Below are 22208 nucleotides of genomic sequence, written 5' to 3'. Positions count from 1 at the left end.
ATGGAAAAACGTTTGAAGAATTTGTTTATGATTTGAAATGTACTAGCTAAAACAAATGTTTTCCTTTTTTTTTTTTGAAGTCCAAATCAGATTATGACTAAGATATCTCCAATACTTCTAACAACTGTCAAATAATCAGTTTCATATTTACCATTTCATCAGCCAAAATACCATTCAGTCCATGTTTATGAAGAAGTGCTAACCAGTTTAAACCAATCTTCTGGTATGGCTTGAGTTCCAAACTTGAAAAAAGAAAACAGAAGAATATCAGCTTTACCATGTTGCTGTCTTTTGTTTCTTTATCTATGAAACACAAATTCAAACCTCTGTTTATCACAATAGGTGATAAGCATGTTTAACATTGCTTGTATTTTAATCCACTCTAAATCTCCTGGCGTAGTGAAAATGCACCTCCAACTCCATGTCATCAGTCAGCTGAATATCAGAAAGCATTTCTGAACTAAGTAGTGTGCTGGAATTCTTATACATGTTGAACAATCAAAAATGAATATTACAATAAATTTCTTACTCTTAAATCAGTGATTGATAACCACTTAAAAACAGTTACACAATCAGTATTTTTTAAAATATACAATGAATTAAATATTATTGACAATATTGACACCAACAACAAAAACCACACATAATCCACAAAGCATTCTTGACCAGTTCCCCCTATTCTGTTTTGACACAAAAGAAAATTATTTTGCCATTTACCATTCATCCTTCTAAGTTTCATTCAGGTACTACGCTGGCCATTTCCATTTCACCTCTATACCTCCTAACCATTATGATAACATGCCTTATCCCATTCTCCTCCCGGCTCCCCACTGCCATCCCTCCTCAACTCTGCTCTCTTTTCTAATACCCTCTTGGAGCTTATTACCAATTTATGTGCCTAAAATAAATTCTCCCCTTCAGCAAATGCCCCTGCATCCATAAATGGAAAAATACAGATCATGGCCTGAACAGACAACTAGCCTGTGAGAGAGGGCTGATTTTAGATTGAGAACACAAGTAAACTGCCTCCAGCTTCTGCGTGTAGCTAGAAGAAATTTGCTCATAAGAAACTGCTCTGTAGCTGCAACCAGGTATCCTTGCTTTCTGTGAATGACCTAACTTAACCCAATCCACAATGTTTTATCGTCTCCCACTGTTACATATACGGCTGCAGTACTAAGAGGTTGTGTGGAAACCTTACTGGCTGGGTGCCACTGGTATCTGCTGGGGGAATCCCCAGGGCAAACACTCTGCAAGCCAGCTGCCACCAGTAATGAAGACCTGGGGGAGACTTTCCCAGCTGGCTGCCCCCAGTAATGTGAACACCTTTCTACTAAACTGATGAATACTAACTTGCCTCTGTGTACTTTCTTCAGAATCAGTAAACCTTATGCAGAAGCACTGGAGCTTTTGCATGACACGCTCCCACTGAATACAGAGTTTGAAATCATTTTGCACATCTGCCTCTTGACTTAGGTCCTCAGTGAGCAAACTTGTGAAGGTTATCAGCTACAGATTAATTGCCACTGGCATCCTAGATATATAAGATCCCCTTTAGAATGGTGGTTTTGGTTTTGTCGCTTTTTTATCAAAAAGAAAAACAGAACAACTTGTGATCCCATCATTCAAAATTCCACATTCATAAAAAAACTGAACTGTTTTATCATTGCATTATTGTGTGGCGTCCACAATCCTCCTCACCAGCTTTCCTGATGGACTTGAAAATATTTATTGCATTCCCTCAAGCACTGCACATGCATCACTGTGTAGATCCTCAAGACCTGATAAGTGAGACTTACAGTTGCATTTTCACAGGGAACAATATTGAAAATCCTGGAGTTCAAACACAGCTTATTATCCAAGATTCCTTCAAACGTAAAAAAAATAATATATATATATATATATATATACATGTATATACCTCTGGTTCAGAATGGAGGGTTGCTCTATGTTCCATTTGCATCCTCCATCTTCAGTAATCTTGGTTACTTGTTTTGTCAGTTTATTCGAAATTTCTTCACATTTATTCATGAGCTTGAGAACCACATCTCTCTCCTTCAGCAGGGTCTTGCAGTTCCACACGATGTCTTCTGACAAGCCAGCAGTCTTAGTTATTTTTGAAAACTACAAAAAATATTTAAAAAAATACTATGATAAATAAAATGCTATGATAAAAAATACTGCTAAAGGGAAGCAGAAGATCAAATGCTGGTTTGCGACTCTCAGCATTGTACTCATCATCCTTCTGTTCACAAAGCTTTATAAAGCTGTACTATCAGATACTTTCAGCAAGTTTCTCCCTAATTTTAGTTAAAATTGCCAGAGCAAAAGCACTTTGCTTTGTGCAGCTGCTGCAAATCCCTGTCCACCCACAGTGTACAAAAGATTAATATAGAACAGCCCTAGTTATCTTTGGCTGTGCTCCTCTTTTTTTCCTAAATCTGAGTTAATCTCCATGTAGATACCTGATAAAAGTTCAGAAAAAGGTGTTAAATTTAACCCAAGACTTAAACAGATTCTCCTAGAATTCCTTTCTCAAATGAAAAAAAGATCACAGAATTATTACACATTAAGTAACAGATCAATACCTCAGAGTAAAAGAGCAAAATAAGTTAAATTGGACTGTACTTGTTTTGACTCCAAAAAACTCCTGTGACAGCGATGCCCTCTACTGACAGTTCTCAGTCACAGTTTCCAGGTTTCTTGTTTGTTTATTTTAAACAAAATCCATAGGTTAAACCAGGCTAAGGCACACATACCAACATATCAACACTGGCAAAAAAAAGTAGACACTCTTTAATAAGAAGTTGCAAAGAACATCATTTTCAATAGGCGATTAGGAAATTTCAACATTTGTTTTGGTGCCTAAAGCTTCAGCTGGCATAAACATAAATCCTGTAATCTATAAATAAATGTGTGGAGAATGAAGCCATCTGCCATTAAAAAAAAGTTGAATTACTTCATGTCAGCATATTAACATTCATCTCCAAGTTACAACAAGAAACACTCCAGCCACTGATTTTCACGTGGAAAAACAGAGTTGTGCTGTCGCTCAGAACACACGTAGATTCATGGATGGCCTCTGCATTACCAGAGGCTCTCACTCCTGTAACTCCATGAATTTTTCAAAAGAGGTCCAAAACTCTGAGGCTATTACAGATACAATCTTCCATAGCAGGCTTGAGGAAACATCCTGCAGGAGAGTCGAGCCAAAGTCCGAGTAACACCACACTGACAGCCTGCTCCAGTTTACTCTAGTACATTTAAAGGTGATTCAGGATTCCACTACTGCTTAGCCTCATCCTTGATAAACAAACCCCAGCTCTATTTTTAGCAGTGTCTATTTCTAACCTGACACATTTGCTGTTTCCACTCAGTTTGTTCTTGTGGAAGATTTCTGGATTTGTATACACTTTTTTTTTGCTAGTTTGAGTTTTGTAAGAGTTTACAAACGTAATCAAGCAGAATGAAAAATGACAATACAGCTGGAGCTCTCGTCTCTTAGTGGGTCCTAGATCATCCAGTATTGCAGTGTACAGAATGCAATAGACAAGCCTGTCTTTTTAGGGAAAGTAAGAACTAAAACAGAGAAACAAACTATATACACTATGCCTATACTTCCACATAGTGTTTTGTGTTTAACCTCCATTAACTCCTTAAGCATTTTCAGGTGTTGTTTTTGTTGTTGTTGTTGTTGTTGTTTTCTTTTGAAAGAGGCAGGCATCATTTAATTCACATGAGGTCTTTAATATCAAAAGAGATGGCTTGCTTTGTGATTCAACAATACCACTGTGATTGAGAGTAATGAGAGGTAACAACAAAAATGAATCACAGAATGTTTGGGTTGGAAAAGACCCTTAAGATCCTCAAGCTCCTACCCCTCTGCTATAGGCAGGGACATGTCCCATAGACCAGGTTGCTCAAAGCCCCATCCAGCCTGGCCTTGAACACATCCAGGGAGGGAGCATCCACAAACTCACTGGGCAACCTGTTCCAATGTCTCAAGCACTGAAGTACACAACAGAACAAGAAACACCAAGCCCCCAAGAACCCAGCAAGCTCAGCTCAGCTTTTTCCAAACTTTTTAACTAATGTTGCGTATATTCTTTGTCCCTCTCTCACTCCAACACTTGATACCATACGCGTGTTTTGGTTACACGATTGCAGTTCACAACTTATTTTCTGAGGAAACAGCAGAGCTCGTTTCCAATATTGTCCAGTTTGGAGAAGAGGACGCAAAATAATTCATCACCAACAAGTTTTTTAGAATAAGGGAGAGGAGGGAAGGCACTGGTGCTCATAAGTGCCACCATTTAAAAAAGAAAAAAAAAAAAGCAAACCACGCAGTAGTATACTACTGTGACAGGAGCCACATTGAGCAGCTCTCCAGTGGCTGCCAACATTTCTCAATACTCCTCCCTCTCTTTGCTCCCAGTTCCCACAAGTCCTCTTTCTGCTGACAGCCATTCAGCTTGTCTATCCCATAACCCATCTGCTCCTCTTGCATTATACCCCCAATTCTCATCACAGGAGATGCACAGCTACCGGCTCCTCAACATCACTAATTTCAGCTTCACAGTCCTTTAACTCTAAATCCATGTTTTGTCTTGGTTCTACTTCTTGTGATCTTCTGTGAAGACAAGTACCAGAAGACTCAAACACGTGTTTTTTAGGATCATGTATCCCAATGTATGATGCTACTACCTACTCTATTTAAGTACACAGTGTATTCAACAGGAGGTCACAAGTACTTGTCCAGAGAGCGACTGATCTACAAATGAAGAAGCAGATAGCTAAAGCCCCAAGGAAATACCTAAGCAGTATCACCAAATCCAGTTTAACATCTGCTTTCAAAATCCACTCAAAAACACAGTTAAGCAATTCCAAGAATTTTCACTGATTCTATAAGTTTGAGAAAACCATCTGAATAAGTAACAGCCTTAGTGCAACTTAAAAGTTTTGGCTAGAAAGAATATGGTATTCTATTTTAAGATTTCCTGGAAGAAGCCATTTAATTTATGGAGAGGTAGGCCTTCCTGTTAATGCTGTCAATCTTCACCTCAGTTGAGAGCTCTAAGATCTTTCTCAGTTCTCCTGAAGAACAGTGACATCATGTAGTTCTTTATAAAGTTGTTACAAAAGTAAAAGCTTCAGGTACCTTCATATTAAAGGGAAAAAAAAAACAAAACACCCTTAAAAATAAGCCAACTTCTTTAAACACAAAAACAACCAACTCTCTACATTATTCTACCACTCCATGATTGTGTAGAGCAAAAAAAACCCACAAAAACGCTGGGCCACTGGGCTACTAGATCATTATAAAAAATTAAGTAACACTGACATTAAACATCTGCTACAAATCTGCTGCAAATCATTTCTACTCCAGGCAAGTATCCACAATACTACATAAACATGTAGCTGCTGACAGCAGCAACCTTTAGGAAAAAAGATTTTGAACACAAACAGGCCCATACAATTTTTCTGTTACATATTTTACACAGAGAAAAAGAGAACAGCCCTGTAGCAAATATTTCTGCAGAGAATTAAGCTCAGGCAAAACCCAACAAGTTTAGAAAGGAATTGCCATATGACAGATGTTCTGTAAGAAGCCAAAGGCTTGAGGCAAAACGGATTTCTTTTGCAAAATATCTGTACCTCTCTTTTTTTTTTCCGAAGAACCTTCTCTTATCTCCCCCTTTTGCAACATAACGTACAAACATGATTTTCTTTTCTTAAAAGTTTCTTTATCAACCCTTACCGTTCTGTGGTAAGACAGTTCACGCACCAAATAATACGTTATTGTTTTAGGAATATTGATGAAATCCTATTCTACTCTTAAAACAATACAAGCACATCTTGTATACATCGATAGGAGTGGTTTCAGAACACTTATGATGAAAAAAAACATATCAGTTACTCTTTAAGAGGGCCTACACAGAGTTATTGCCTTAAAATCCAAAGCACTAATAACTTAACCAAGACAGTCTGCTGTAAAGCACTCCAGATTTCCTTTTAAAACATTGCTTCTATCTGGTCTGATGTCTTGTAGTTAACTGAAATGCATCAAAGTTGAAGGCAACAAGCAACCCATGGGAAACATTTCAAAGTAACATCCCAGTGACAATAGATAATCTACTTACCAAACGCTACTGCTTTCCCTTCTTTTGTGGATTGTGATTTATCCTTCTGATGCTTTACCTTTATTAATAAAAACACAGCAGTTTCCTCCACTAAAAAAAATGGCTGCACTGCTTAGCCAGCAAAACCATGCTAGAAACTAAGCTGCAGTAGAATAATAATTAAAAAAAAAAAGAGCAAAAGAGAGACGACAACTGCTTCTTGCATGAGACTAAAAATAATCATGCTGGTATCTTAAGTAATGGAGCTACCCTTCAGGAGCCTGCAGTAAAAGTTCTGCCACATTCTCATCTTCTTCATGGGTTTTCAGCTAAAGCAGCTCAGAACAGGCTAGTAAACACCTCCTTCCTAAATGAAAGCTCTAATTTCTTCTACTGCAGTGAAATCAACCAAGTTTCTATGCTAAAAAGTGAGTGGCAGTAATGTCAGCCAATCAGCTTGAGTTTTTCAGCAAAATCACCCCTTAATTCATTCAAAATTAGGTCATATGACACTGTTTGAAATGCTATTGGCTTACAATGAACATAGCATTTTAGCCTAATCAGGCAAAGGCCACCCATCTATGCCTCTCTAGACCTAAGACACCTTGACTCTAGGCATGCTGGGGACGTTAAAACAAGAATGCAGACTTACCAGAGCTTCCCAACTATTAAAGGGCCGGAGCGCTATTATCTTCTGAACCTTTTTCTCAGAACACTGGGGAATCATAGTGAGTTCACTTGGAGAAGCATCTTGCAGGAAGCTTAGGATTTTACTTTTGTATACACTTTCTACCACTTCATCACCACTGCCATAGTCCTCATCAAGAGAGCTACCGCCATCTTCAGCAGCTGACTCATCCTCTGAGTCTTGTACTTCTGTTTTAGTGCTCCAAACATTTGCTTTGGCTTTATGCTTTTTCCTAAGGCAGTTCTGCTCTTTCCCAGAAAATTTCCGTTTCTGCTGCACTTTCTTCTTCTTATCACTTCTGCTATTTGCAGATACTTCTGTCCAGTCAGAAACTTCACTTTGGGAAGGATATTCCACACCTACAGATGTGATATAGAGAAGGCAACAAGTCAGCACATATTGGTTAAGGGCAAATAAAGACTCCATGTTCTTCCAAAATAAAATTTCGCATTAAAATATTAAAGCTGTTTTTCATATCAACACACAATGCCTCAACAAGAAGTCTTACCAAAAGAAGAAAAAGAGCAGTAAATACCATTCCATCCTGTTTGAAACATGAACAATATCAACTATGATTAGGTGAACACTTAATTTTTACACTGCTCAAATATTATAATGTTTTTTAAAAAAACTATCTTAGAATACAAATGAGCAACAAGATGTCATATGTGTGAGCTGCAGAAGCTGTGAGGTAAGAATCAGAGAATCAGCAAGGTTGGAAAAGGCCTTCAAGATCATCCAGCCCAACCATCCACCTATCACCAATAGTACTCACTAAACCATGTCCCTCAACATGAAATCCAACCATTCCTTGAATACCTCCAGGGTCAGTGACTCCACCACCTCCCTGGGCAGCCCATTCTAGTGCTTGGCCACTCTTTCAGAAAAGTAGCAGCCTCCTATAAGTTTAAGAGTTCTGGTAACATTGCTAGAATGAGACACTGGTCCCACTCTGCCCAACTGCCAATAAATGAGTTCTGCTGAGGTGAGTAAATAAGCCTACTTTCATACACAGAAATAAAAATTCTTTTCCATTTTATTGCACCTCAGTACAGCATTAAAGATGGGATAAGAAAAAAACACACAACTGTTAAAAAAACTGGAAGAACAACTATTGTCAACTACAACAACTCTACTATCTTGAACTAAAATACAAATTATTTAGCTCTAAGAAAACATTTTCAGAAGGATTTGTATGCTGTGGGCTTCCCCCCCTCTTTGCACGTCACATGCACTGCTTTCTCTTCTGCCCAGTGCCAGCTTTCTACTGAGTCACTCCAATCCCCAAGCTTTTTCTTCTGATTATTGAGAAGGTAAGGAACCAACTTTTGCATGCTGATAGCACTCCCTCCTCTTGAACGAATTAAGAATATAATCCTAATCCCAAGAATACTGAAGGAACTGATATAGCAAAACGTATGCATTTCTGACAGCTGTGAAACACCGAAGTTATCAACTCAATAAATAGTATTTAAGGTCTTATGCACAGATCTTCCTGGGGTTATACATTTTGCTCTGCACCACAATTAAAGAACTGGTATGCATTATAATAAATAATAAAAGCTGGTATGTGTTAAATAATTTAAGGCATTAAATTACTTAATATATATATAATATTACTTTAACAATATAATTATTGTTTAATTTAAATAATAATTAAAATAATATAATTATTGTTATAAATCTATGCACATATATATTTTTACACTACAGTATATTTTAAAAGGATGCAAGTATTGGCAATTACTGATTAACAAATTACTCAAGTTAAAAGAAAAAGCCAGCAAGCAGGATGGGAACAACTGCCAGCTTTAATACATTTCAGAATATATTTTATGATATAGGTAATTGCAAACTCATAAGTAAATCTGTATTAGCAAGGCAAAGATACTAACCTCTACATTTATAGAGAAAAACGTTAAAAAAAAAAAAAAAAAAGATACTGAAATGTAGAGAAATATCCAGTTTCCTTCTTTTACCTCTACTCTCCTCCCTGTAGTACTATTTTCAAATATCAATTCAAGTTTCAAGATGTAGTGCAGCCGGGGTCATTACTGCTGGACATGAGAAAAGATTTACAGTGCAAGCCTGTTTGCTTTATCTTGGGATAAAATGGATTATAAACCTGTCTTTACCATCATTGTCTCCTGCAAAAACTCTCAGGGCCTCTTGTGCTTCATGAAGCACCCAGTTATGTTCCCGAAGTACATCTCTCAGTTCCTAGAAAACAAGAAATTTTGCTTTATGATAAGGTAACCAGACAGTGGATTTCTATATAGAGTGACATTGAGGCACCAACACTTACTTTCAATTGCAGAAAGCAAATAACCACCCCCACCCCCGTAAGTGTGAGGATTCTAAAGAGAAGAAATCAAAAGTAGAAAGCCTTTTGGTTTATTTTTATACCCTCATTTTACACAGACCTGCACTCCATTTTTTGGAAGGCTAGAAACAAGCAAGCCAGGCTTGCCAACAGGACCAAAATACTAAGACAAAAAGTACCATTTAGCCTTGATTATCTCCAGCTCTCACTTCAGGGCAAAATACATTCCAAAAGCACTAACAGTGTAGAGTTCCTACCCCAGGCTCCACCTGAGAGTGCGGCTGCTGCAAGGATTGTTTCATTTGGACTTCAAGAAAAGATACAGTGTTCTTCAGATATAAAAAGCTGATTTGCCACCAGGAGACAAACTCACCTCCTTATCCATGCTAGGGAATGTGTTTTGCAGCTTCTCTACAAGCATCTCTTGCTTCTCCCATTGCATTTCAGACTTTGACCCATCCAGCTATTTAAAACAAACAAACAAACAAACAAACAGAAAAATCAAACCGAACCAATATTGCTTACCTTTAACAAGCCACTCTAAATGACAAAAGCACTTAAGGCAAATCCAAGTTGCAGAAATGATTTCTCATACATAAACAATACTCAAGGCTAAAGCTTTCAAGAGCGTAGAAAGTCTTTGGTCACGACAAACTGGCATTCTTTACTTGGTTAGCATGTACCATGAAAAGCTGAATACCAAAACAAAAATAATTTAAAGCACCTAGCTTGTATTTCTTTAAAATGCAAAGTATAGTTAGCAGTGATTCCACATGACACTTAAGGCAAGAGGCAGCAGTGTTAACATTCAAGAGGTATACAGTTAGTAAACTACCTTACATGACTGTTGTATTTAACCCACCAGAATCTATAGATGTGTCAATCAGAGTGTTTATATGAAGATCTATATATAAAAACCAATTTACAAAATCTGTGTACCGGAGCCATCAAGTCACACAAAAACCTGGCAATAAGTTTTCATCTATGTTAGCTTCACTAACAGCTACTGTAAATTGGGAAATAAAAGGGAGGTTTCTTATGAACAAGTGCCAAAGCTTCTGTTATGCCACAAGCTGTTCTGTTATGTACTCAGTACAAAGAATTATGCAAGTGTCTTCCATGACTGCAAAGTGTTTACCAATCTACATACCTACAGCAGAAATGCCAGCATGTCTGATACATATTTACTTAGCTGAATTACGCTATTTGATGAAAGAACATAAACCAGATCACCCAAAATTACTCCAAGTGACAAAGGACATAGTTCCTACCCTCACTGAACCTACGGTATTAATAAGGGTAGAGCTATGGTCAGCACAAAAATTTGGAGCGCTCTGTTTTATTCTGATGGAAGACAAAATTTAGTTACATTTCAACGCAGAGATAATTATTCATTCTCCATACAGCCTCCATTCCATACTGTAAAATCCCCATTCTCAAATATTTTCCATGTTTTCCAACAACGCATCAATGATCTAATGATAGTACTGTAGGATTGTAATACCAAACTGAATGTGCCAGAATCATTTACACAGTTCCTATTTACAAGCACAGCTCAAAGTAACCATTACTTTTAACATAACCAATTCATTCTTTTCTGTAAGCCATTGTTCTTTCCTAACCAAAATGATTCTATGATTCAATCACTCCTACAACATAGGGTAACAGTAACACCAGATGTTGAACTCCATCTATTTGAGGAAAAATAAGGAACGATCTGATGAGGCAAGTTGCCTTATAGTTTTAAACTCCCACTGATGTACATCAAGTTCAGCCACGAAAGCAATAGCATGGCACATACAATGAAGATTAAAACAAGTAACTTTTGGCATTGCCAAAAACGATGAAGCAGAAAACTCATCCAGAGGGCAAGATTTGAATTTGATAGGATTTCCTGATAACACATAGCAACTTCATGGCACAATTGTCAGTGATACAAGTCAGGCAGCTCCACTTACTTCATAATGCTCAAACATAAAAAACAATACTTACATAATCAGCTTTTGGTTTTTTTGTCATATGCTCATCACTATCTTTGCCATTTATGTGAGAATCATTTAGTCTCCTTTTACGAGAGGCAGCTTTAAAATGGAAGTAAAAAAAAAATGGAAATTACTTTCATTGTAAGTATTACTTTTAATTACTATCATATATAAATAGGATCATTCAAACAACTGCTGTAGTAGCTACTTGTTAACAGCATATTTTTACTAGTCTTCTGTAATAGCTTCTTACTACAGTCCATACATATTCAGAAATTCCAAGCAAAGCAACTACTAAAAATATATTTATTCACACATGTATCCTCACATTTTCTGCAGTACTTTAGCAGTTAAACAAGCAGCTTTGTCTTATGTGGAAGAAAGGGCTTTGGATTTTTGTGTTTGCTTTTTTCCTTTTAATTGCCAAGCATGTTATGCGGGAGTTGAATAAAGATGCTCGCTGTCTTTTAAGCAGGAGTAGTTTTCACAATAAAAGATAATCCTATTTAAGCTGCACGCTATTGGAAAGTTAGTACTTAAGCAAGGCTAAAATCCAACTGCGAGTTAGAATATTTACATCACTCCCCACCTGGAAGTGCTGATGACTGATTTTTGGCTCCAATGTTCACCAGTTATTATCAAGAAGTTTTCAACATTAAATCAAAGCCTTTGAAAGTAAACTACGCATAGTAAGTCAGAGATAACTAATTATCAATGAGCATTAAATTACCTATGATTAGCTCATGTGAGTCAGAACTTTCTGAATATCTTTGGGCCTGGGTGATTATCAGAGATCATCATCTTAGCATTAAGATCTGTCCAGTCAGGTGCATTTTCAGTTGCCACTGTGCACAGCTCATGAAGTTAAAAAACACATTATCGCTGCTTCTCCACATTAGCTTTGGCTGAAGCTACAACTGTTACTGGATGAATGCTCCCTTTTTACTATAGCCCAAACTATTTTTAAAATTCCTAGTTGATGATCTGATTTATTACTGGCAGTCAATCTTTTTGGAAGATTACCAACAGAGCTCTGATGTCTTACATCAGCATCTGCAGCGAACCTCCCCTCCCACCTCCCAGACAGCCAAAGGACAGACAGTCAGCAAACAAGCAGAGCTGATCTGACACACACGCGCACACACACACACACACACACACACAGCACACTTGCTTTCAAACCCTTAAGACTATCTGGAACGTCAAAATAGTTTTAGTTGTGAAAAACAAAATATCTATTTATTTGTACAAACACACTTTTTTGTCTGAAAATACTTTCCTATAAGTTTTCTAATAGAGTCGTTCACTCTCTCTGATGAGAAAGAGACACAGTATATAGACTAAAAAAATTAACATTTCTCAAAGAAACAGAAGCAAAGCATCAGCAGTAACTGAATCTTCAATAAATGAAGTACCTAGCAAGATCAAGGTATCTATTAGTGAGATTTTCCACAGCATAGTGTTCTGTAGATCAATACAGACATACAGAAGATGCACAGCTCAAAAAGAATCCTGCAAACATGTTGGTGGAGAAGAAGATAGTTCTCCTTCAGCATTCAAAGAACAATGCATTTCACTTCTCTGTCCAAGATGTTCATTTAAACAATGCAGCCAGGAAAAAAAACACTAGTAGCTTAAGACTCAAATGTATCTTAGCCTCGTCTTATGTCAAGGCTAGGGGCTGCCAGGTTGCTGTTGCTAAAAATTTAAGGAACTGTAACTGTTGAAGATCAATCAGAACTGTATTCAAAGTGGTTAACTGCAGACACTAACAGGGACCCATGCAATTCTCTCAGCCCTAAAAACACACGGACTCCACATTAGGGTATTTCTGAGACCCATTCTCCTTTGAAGTAAATAGCTGAATGACTATTGGTCTTTGGAGGAAAAATAAATATATAAAACTGATTAAGAGCAGTTTTAGTGACAATTAAGCCACAGTGGAGGAATAACCATGAATAACCATGACCTCAGGAATCCATCAACGTAAAATTATGTAGAAATCCTTCTGTGGACCTCCAAAACTAACTACAGAAAATTATTGTTCAGTTGTAAATGAAGAGATACACTTTGTAAGCTACAAATACATAATAATAATTGTTTCTTAGGCTAAGGAAGCATAGAACTGAAGGGATGAAGATGTGACTGCTAGACATGAATCATCCTTAGAATGGAAGCAGAGTGCATGGGGCCTGGACTTGATCTTGTCCCTCACTTCTCACCTAGTCAACACTTCATAACAAGTAAATCATAAATCGACATGGATAAGCAGATGTTCAATAGCGTCTCCACTTAAAAAAAAATAATATCCAAAATGAGATGATTTATACCATCATTTTCAGGCATGCTCATTCTTAACTAAATATTTTTTATGTAACAGCTGTGATTGAAGAGAATTTTGTTGCCAAGATTCTTCTGTGGGCTTTCACACTGAAAGCATGTGAAGCAGCACACAGACTAACACAAAAATATTGGACTTGATGATCCTTGTGGGACCCTTCCAACTCCAGATAATTTTATGATACAAAAAGGCCAGAAGGGAGAGCCTAGATACCAGAAATTAAAGTGTTCTACGATAACTGTTAAAAATCTTCGGAAGGGTATACAAATATCTGAAGATGAAAAGATGGCAAGTACAACAGAGGAACTATTATCATTTTTATACTATAAATCAAAAATCATCTACATTATAAATGAAGTACGACTGTGTTCTCCTCAGCACATGAGCTTCCTAGAGACAATTTCCAAATCCATAGGATACGTCATGAAAAGACACATCAATCACATAAAACAAAAATCAAGAGAGATTAAAAATAGCTCTGGACTTAAGTGATGTCAAAGAGAGAAACTGAAGCATGAAGTGATAACACTAACATACTTAGTGCTTTCTAAGCATTTCCACATCTTGGGGTTTTTTGATATCATCACAAGGCTGCACGAATTCAGATGCAGAAAAAGAATGCCCTAAGCAAGCTGAGGGCTCAAAACACATCTTGGGGGATGTTCTGCTACAGAATTTATCTAGTGTTTAAGACCAATAGTTCTTACTCAGAATTACAAGTACAGAATTCACTCGGATAATAGTAACAGAGCTTGACGCAAGATTTGACATAAGTTAGAAAAAGCTACTTACTCCACCATAATTCTTCACATCAGATTTCTCACATGCAACATTTAGAACTACTATCTCTAACCTATTACAGTCCACCTCAACTTCTGAGTAAAGAAGGAAGCAATCAGTAACAACAAAAATCATTAAAGACACTAGCCTTCAACCAGCAATCCTGACCTACACAGAAAAAAATCAAAACCTTTTTGTTCTATCTTTGGATTTTGCTGTATATCCACTTCTCATGATTCCCACTGCAAAGATTGTAGTTTCAGTTCTGTGCTATTACAATAAACAAACAGAATACTTCTAATGCATGTTTTACCACTTTTCAAATACTATCCCCTGCACTCCCCTCAAGTTTACTTGGCAACTTTATTTACTAATTTGGCTGTAGTCTCTAAAGTGTTCCCCTTCCCCCTGCTTTAAAAAAACAAACAAACAAGGTACCTTCATCACTGAATTTCAAACAAGCAGCTATCGCTTCATCCATTGAGCGTGTTGATTTTACCAACTGAAAAAAAAAAAAAAAAATCAGCTGCTAAGTGATAAGATTTAACCCATTTGAACAGAGAATAACAATTATAAACAAGCAGGACTGAAATATACTTGGACAAATAAAAGCCAAAAAAACTTATACAAAAACACACATCAAAAAGACATGTATTGTAAAATCCAAAGCCAACACTTACAGGTCACTAAATTTTATGTATATTGAATACAACCATATCAGCTGTACTTGGAAATATCTTCTTTAAGCTGTTTTCCAATAGGTTTTTAAATCTCACTTATTACTGCTTCACCTGCCATCTTATTTCACAAATATGCCATGCAGTTTTGTTTGAATGCTTTTTCCAAAACCCCTTCATTGTCACTATTACAAAGTCAGATGATCCCAAACCAGATGATCAATAGCTCAAGTCGGTAAGTTTGTATATGCTGTTGCGTCATACTGGCTGACTTTCTGAGATTATGCACACGAAATTTAAATCATGCCTCCAAAAGATTAGCATCTTTGCAACTCTAGATTCTTCCTCCATCAACCTGTAGTCTCAGAATATATAATTTTTACAAATTGAATGTTGAGACTTGTAAGTGCTGCTTTTCACAAGTGTCACAACTTCAACAGAAGTACATGGTGGAACGGTTACAAACACACAAAAACCCTATGAATAAGGAAACTGATTCCCAGGCTTGTGTTCACTTTTATGAACAATATAATTATTTACATAAATAATTATAATTATTGTTTATAATTTTACTATAACTGCCATTTTGAAAGGTTTAGAGTAGGTATTCCCTACAGTTTTTCTTTAACAACATTCACCAGTCATGTAGGGTTTGGCAGGACAAGCTGACTCAGATCCTTCATGAACAAATAATAGATTCGTCCGCTATTCCATCTTCCCTCAAGAATGCTGTAGTTACACAGAAAAAAGCTTGCACAACCATTCTGTACTACAAAATTCTCTTGATACAAAGAGCTATCTTATGCTCTTCTGAGAATAGATAACACCACTACAAACCACTACATAGTTAAAACCACTCCTAAAGTTACTCCTCACTGAAGGCACAAAACTGCATCAGACACACCATAAAGTGTCATTTCTAGTTAGCTTCTAAGCTACAATGAATCACGATCAACCTGTACGTGGCAATTCAAACACCATATGCTCTGGATATTTGTAGCCTAATTTCTTCAAGAGAAAAAAAGTAAATAAAACCCAAAGTGATATTTGCAATCCCTTATTTCTTCCTCAGGCCTAAACTTAAAACTTGATCCAGAAAAAGAAAAAAAAAATCTGTATTTTTTAAATGACATTTCAACCAGGAAAACTGACAGATTAATTTAAACATATTTGGCTTTGAAAACTAAAGTTACTAAAAAAACATCAGCCCTAAGAGGTAACATTCCTGAAGATACAGTAAAATTATCTTCAGTACAGTAAAAGGTAATAAGTTATTGTAACACCACGGTAAATTTGTGATGTACGCTGGAGAATAGCCAAGAGTATCTCAGCTTTATATGGCAGCATAATCATAAGAAATTACTATAATTTCAAACGTACTCTTTTTACCTCACTTTCATTCCAAGGGCTTTAAGTATTAAAGCTGAAGAAAGCAAGAGGGAAGTGTTTCAGCTATTGAAGATGACAACAATAATTTCATTAATTCTGCATTCAACCAGTTAACTGCATTCCAAAAGTTATCAGTAGCTATCAATCAAGATTGTTCTAAGGCTGAACGTCAAGACAAATTTACTATACCCTAGAATTCAATGTTGAATTGTTTTGTTTTTAACAAATATCTTTACACATACATACACGCACTTGAACAACAAAAAAAATGAAATCAACGTCCATGGTTGCAGTTCCCCTAAAACAAATAGTTTCATATACGCTTTTGCTAATAAGAATCAAGGCTCTTCTCTGTTGTAACACCCAAAGCATAGGAATGCTGCCTGCAAAATAGTTATCAAAATAAATAAAAAGAACTGAGAATTATTACTTGTAACAAATCCTGGTCACTCCTCTGAGGAAAAAGTTCCTTCAGTGTTTGTAGCTTTGCATTTCTGATGTCTTCCTCTGTATCTTCCTGCAAATCAACTAGTTGGTCCCCATTGTTCACGTAAGCCGCTTGCTGTAGCTGATACACAGGCTGGTCATCCTCTGACGAGTCTTCTGAACTATGATATGTGAGGGGCAGGGAAAGTATTAAAATTGTTGTTTTTTATATTTATTCTTCCAGAGCGTCATTGTAAAAAGCAAACTAACAGGATCACATGAGCTGAAATTAATGTTATTAAAGGTTAGCTTATTCTAAAATATATATTATCTTAAAATGTTGCCAACCAGTAAGCACATAAAACCTTTTTGTGGCTACTTCTTCCTTCAGTGGTTGCAATAGGCAAACTGCATTACGATTTTGCAAATAATAGTAATATACTACTCATGCACTTATGCCACCAAAAAGCTATTATAGTAAAAATGGTCATAAAGAATAATTCAAATTCAAACCACCAATCAGTCTAGCCATAAGCTTCAAAGATCAAATCAGCATAAACTTAAAAAAAGTCTCAGAAAAATGGCGTATTGAAATTCATTAGCATATTTCAAATATTCCTGTCTTGAAAGTTCCCTTATAAACTGTATATAAAAAGAAAATCAGTTGAAATCGACAGAGTAAAATTAATGACCCCATCTTTTCTTATCAGGGATTAACATCTAGATACTTGCCAACAAAGCCAGAATGCACACACAATCTCTTCTATAATCACATTCTTCACAAGCATGAAGAAATGCTCATTTAATCACTACAAGAATATGACTCAGTCATGTTCTTGTCTGTTTTTCCAACAAAGCCCAGATAGCTAACTCCTGCCATGGTCTTAAGTCTGATCTATTAGCACAATGCCACTTGTGAGATAGCTCAATGGATTCAGTATACACTAATTAGCATACGAGACAATAAGGTATGATGAAGTGTTAAGTACTGAGATACCTTGTGCACTGAACATAAGCAGCTACAAAGGAATAAGATAGAGTATGAGAGGATGTGGCTCATGTCAGACTGCTACGATTTAACCCTGCAGGCAGCTAAACACTGCAACGCCTTTTGACAACACTCCCTTCAACCTCCCACCCCTCTGATGGGACGGGGGAGAGAACTGGAGAGAGGAAAAAAAAAATTGAGATCTGTGAGTTGAGATAAAAAATATTTACTAAAACAGAAAAGGAAGAGAGAAATAATATATATTTACAAAACAAGTGATACAGAATTGCTCAGCACACACCAACACCCAGACAGCCCCAAGCAGAAGCTACCCCCAAAAGCCAACTCCCCAGGTTGTTTTTTTGTTTTGTTTGTTTGTTTTTGTTTGTTTGTTTTCCCCATGATGCCATATGGGATGGAATATCCTTCTGACCAGTTTAGGCCAACTGTCCTGTTTCTGACTCCTCCCAGCTCCTTGTGCCCCCTCAGTCCCTCCCATTGGCAGGACAGTAGAAGACGAAAAACTGAAAAATCCTTGGCTCTGTGCTGCGCTGCTTAGAAACAACAAAAACATCCCTGTGTTATCAACGTGTTTTTTCTCCCACAGCCAAAGCATAGCATCACAACAGACACCATGAAGAAAATCAGCTCTGTCCCAGCTGAAACCAGGACACAGACACAGACTAATCCCACTAGCATCTCGCTTTGGTGTCTGCCTGACTCTCTCACCATGTAACCATGCTGCAGTGTAGAAACAGCAAGTTGCAAGCTGGATCCTGCATGGCTTATTAGATTCTGCTCCACATCACACAAAACCTATTGCACTGCTTCCAAAACTATCTGACCCCAGAAACAGTGTAAGTCCATTTGAACAGCACTCCACACAAATCAAGATCAAAAATTCTTATACCATGTGCTGAAGCAGTATTTGCCTTCCCACTCCTCTACAGTTTCAATTAAAAAAAAACAACTAAAACTTCAACATATTTTAAAATAAGAAGCTAGTACTTATAAGGGTAAGCTTTCAAGTGCCATCAAAAGAATATAAGATGTGCAAATGTGTGAACAAATAATAAACACCACAAGTATCGTTCCATATCATGGAATTCCTCACTCATAAACCATGTTTTCAGAGACGTCACTTAAGAGTAGGAGTCCTCTTACTTGGAAATCCAGTAAAGCTTAGATAGGGGAGGGTAAATTGCAAACTGTAAAGCCAGAATCTAGCATATTATTTTGAATTCAATACTACAATTAGAAACATTGCATCAACTTGCATAAACATTACTAGCTTAAACCTTACATTAAAATCACATCTTTCTTTGGAGCCTTGTTTTCTTTAGAAGCACTGACTTTTCTTGGTACTTCATCTTCACTGTCTGAAGACACATCTAGGAAATGTACCCCCCTTCGATGGTTGAAATAAGACAGCTCCCTTGTCCTCTCAGCTTCAGGAGTTTCTGGGATGCTGGAGTACCCTGTAGCCATTTCAACAGGAGAAAAGATGGGAGAAAATGACTTAGAATTTGAAATAAATTTATTTATTCTTAGAGCATCATATTGCTATAATATCTTCTTTATACATAGCAGCCATTTAAACAGAACTTGCATCTTCATGCATCGAGAACTCCTATAAGCGGTATTCTTTAAAGCGGTGACTTAACTGATAAAAATTGCCTCAGCAATTTTATTTCAAACAAATATAGGTTTGTATACTGTCAACCATAAAGATTAAAAGGCCATGTATTTCAGACCAGTAACTATTTAATTTTTGTTTATTTTTGGCAAAACAATCAGCAAAATCTTCTGAGCTACTTTCAAGCTAAGTAGGACATGGATAGAAACATACCAGTGTTTCTGATGGCTGATTTAAGTCGGTCACAGTTTTTCAGAAAGGGAATGCCAGCATTAGATGGCAGAAGATCAGGAAGCTACACTGGAGAGCTTAGTAGATAAAGTTGCAAATCGTACAGAGATATAATCTTCACCAGTCTTTCCTACACAATGTTCCAGATGATTCTTAACAAGAGAAGGAAGGATGCTTTGGGTACTTTCACGATACAAAGAATTTGTATGTTTCCACAAGGAGTTACTGCAATTACATCTCATAAATGATACCATTTCCCATGAACCCTCCAAACGGAGTCACTACGCCTCCAGTAGCCTGTATTGACTTTTCACTTCTGAATATGCTCTTAAGACAACCAGTATCAGCCAATCTACCCATGTAATCCCTGATTAAGTAATGAGTAATGCATGATAAAGTCTCATTGTCAACTACACCTGCAGCCAATTCCATGCATGTATCTTGATGGGGAAAACATGACCACAAAGGGAAAAGGCACAGAATACGATATACAAAACAGTTCTTGAACCTAAAGTAAAAAGAGGATCAGATACTGTAAACAAAAATAAATAAAAGTATGCAAATCATTATATTTTGCATTGTTGCTCTCCTTCACACACTACCAAAGGCACAGTGTGCTCTAACCTCACATACTGTGTATTTCAAAGTAGTTTTTGTGATTATAACTGCAAAACTGATGTTCTCAAATGAATTAGAGCAAGCTAAAGCACATGGTTCTATCCATCATGTACCAAGGCTACAGCTGTTCAGCCACCTTCCTCTAGAAAACCCCAGAAAAAAAAACATTCTGTAGTTGACACACAAGAACTTACATGTGTAGATCCTACATCTCTTGCAACATTAAACCCACACTATACAACTAAAGAAGTGGCAGTTGTGTCCAAGTATTAAGTCTGCTATTTCATGACAGTAATTGAAGTATTGGAAGCATTTTGCAGAAGCTGTGAGCCAAGAACCGTAGCCTGACCCAGTGCACTAGTCCCACATATTCTAGAAGTAATTTTTCTCTACTACTTTATTTACAGCCCGTGCTGAAGAGAACTACTGAACACAAAACAGTTGGTAAGCCAAGCATTTTATTTAAGAGCAGACAAATTATGAACCCTGGAGGTACATGACTGAAGAAAGGTTGAAGAATGCATGGAGTGGAGAACATGACAGCTGCAGAAAGCGTCTGCTGTCCAAAAGTGATCTTGTAGAAAATAAGCTTGAAATAACTCACTGTTAGCATTTGATGGAAACAGAGATAAATTCCAAAAGCACAACCACAGGAATTCGCTAGAAACTAGAAGTTACTAGGTGATAGTGGATTTGAAAAGGGAGAGATACCCAATAAATTAAAAAATATGGTATTGTAGTGCACAGCTGAAAAAGAAAATAAAGTATTAAACACCAATTAAACAGAAGTGCACCAATTAAACAGAAGTGATCTTAACTCAAACTTCTTTAACATCCGAAGAAAATGTAAGTAAGAGTTCAACGATAGCTCAAAAAAAGTAAATTGTTACAGTCAATCTTCAGAAGATCTTAGCTACACATAGCAAAGATCCTGTAGAGAATACGGAACACACTTAAGCAGGTATTAATCCAATAAGGATGGAAATAGAATAGGAAGAAATGAAAGCACATAGTAAATCAGATTTCATTTTCATTTTAAAACTTTGACACTTGCATATTTTCTATGTACCAGGTGTAACAATGCAGGTTTTGCCTTCCTTTCATACCAAAGAACATCCTGCTTCCCAAGCTACAGGCGAGTTCTGCTTCCTATCTGCTGCTGCTGTTACGTGGTCCATGCTCATTTCTCTGTTGCAGAACCACAGGCAGCAAGCAGAGATGAGCAATGACAACACAGACTGAAAACATAACATGTAGCTTCCTGAACGTGACAGCATTTCATACTTGCCACCACTCAAGAGTCAGGTAGCTTTGGTTGTCAGTAAGACAGTTGGAAACCAAACCTCATATTCCCCTTACAGAACAGCAGACATCGTAACCAGTCTGAGGGGCCAGCTGAGAACACGCCCTTACTAACAAAAGCCTCCACGCTTGCTCAGATCCCTCTACAACTGTCCATATATGCAAAACCAGAGCTTTGACTTCTCTTCAGATGAATACAGCTGCATCCCAAACACAAAACCTGGCAGCATGCTTCAGTGCCCTCCGGTTTCGAGATGCATTTGCCATGAGCTGCTTCACACACAGAGAGATGAGCGACTTGGAGCCTCTAGCCCCTGCCAGGCTTCTCAGGTCACTCAGCTCGAGGCAGGCTAGTCCAGCCTGCTATTTGCCGGCAGTCAAATGGATACAACTACAGAGCTCCCCTTTTTTGCCCCCTTATTCCTTTTCCTTACCCTTGTTCCTCCTCAAACTGATCCCTTCCTTTCCCCACCTTTGGCTCTTCTCCAACCATATCACAGAAGGTTTCACAAGATCCTAAAGAAGTCCTTATCAATATGCCCCCATAAGCCTCATGCCTCCTAAGACCATCAGAATGATGCTCCCAAGAGCCTCTACGCTTATAGTGACAGGCATCATAGCCAACTCACGCAAATGACAGCTCTCCTATGACAGCCATGAGAGTAGCTAGGACAGGTTGAGGTGCTGGGGCTCTCCCACCCACCTCTG

The 22208-nt window shown here is 37.3% G+C and overlaps 1 protein-coding gene across 2 annotated transcripts in view; it reads right to left on the bottom strand.

Annotated features, from left to right (window-relative positions):
* The window catches only part of SMARCAD1 (SWI/SNF-related, matrix-associated actin-dependent regulator of chromatin, subfamily a, containing DEAD/H box 1), a 32507-nt gene extending 13291 nt beyond the window's left edge, over positions 1–19216 (bottom strand). For both annotated transcript variants that reach the window (XM_010709818.3, XM_010709819.3), the window contains exons 1-9: positions 19017–19216; positions 16730–16907; positions 14672–14735; positions 11123–11211; positions 9504–9593; positions 8943–9027; positions 6772–7166; positions 1922–2124; positions 152–242 (exon numbers count right to left, since the gene is read on the bottom strand). In XM_010709818.3, the coding sequence (XP_010708120.1) occupies positions 152–242; positions 1922–2124; positions 6772–7166; positions 8943–9027; positions 9504–9593; positions 11123–11211; positions 14672–14735; positions 16730–16907; positions 19017–19201 (1380 nt within the window). In that variant the 5' untranslated portion in view covers positions 19202–19216. The remainder of the gene's footprint in view (positions 1–151; positions 243–1921; positions 2125–6771; positions 7167–8942; positions 9028–9503; positions 9594–11122; positions 11212–14671; positions 14736–16729; positions 16908–19016) is intronic.
* Positions 19217–22208: the final 2992 nt, after the last annotated feature.

This window comes from Meleagris gallopavo, chromosome 4, assembly GCF_000146605.3.
Source record: "Meleagris gallopavo isolate NT-WF06-2002-E0010 breed Aviagen turkey brand Nicholas breeding stock chromosome 4, Turkey_5.1, whole genome shotgun sequence".
Taxonomy (NCBI): Eukaryota; Metazoa; Chordata; class Aves; order Galliformes; family Phasianidae; genus Meleagris; species Meleagris gallopavo.
This window is presented reverse-complemented; position numbering and strand designations above follow the sequence as displayed.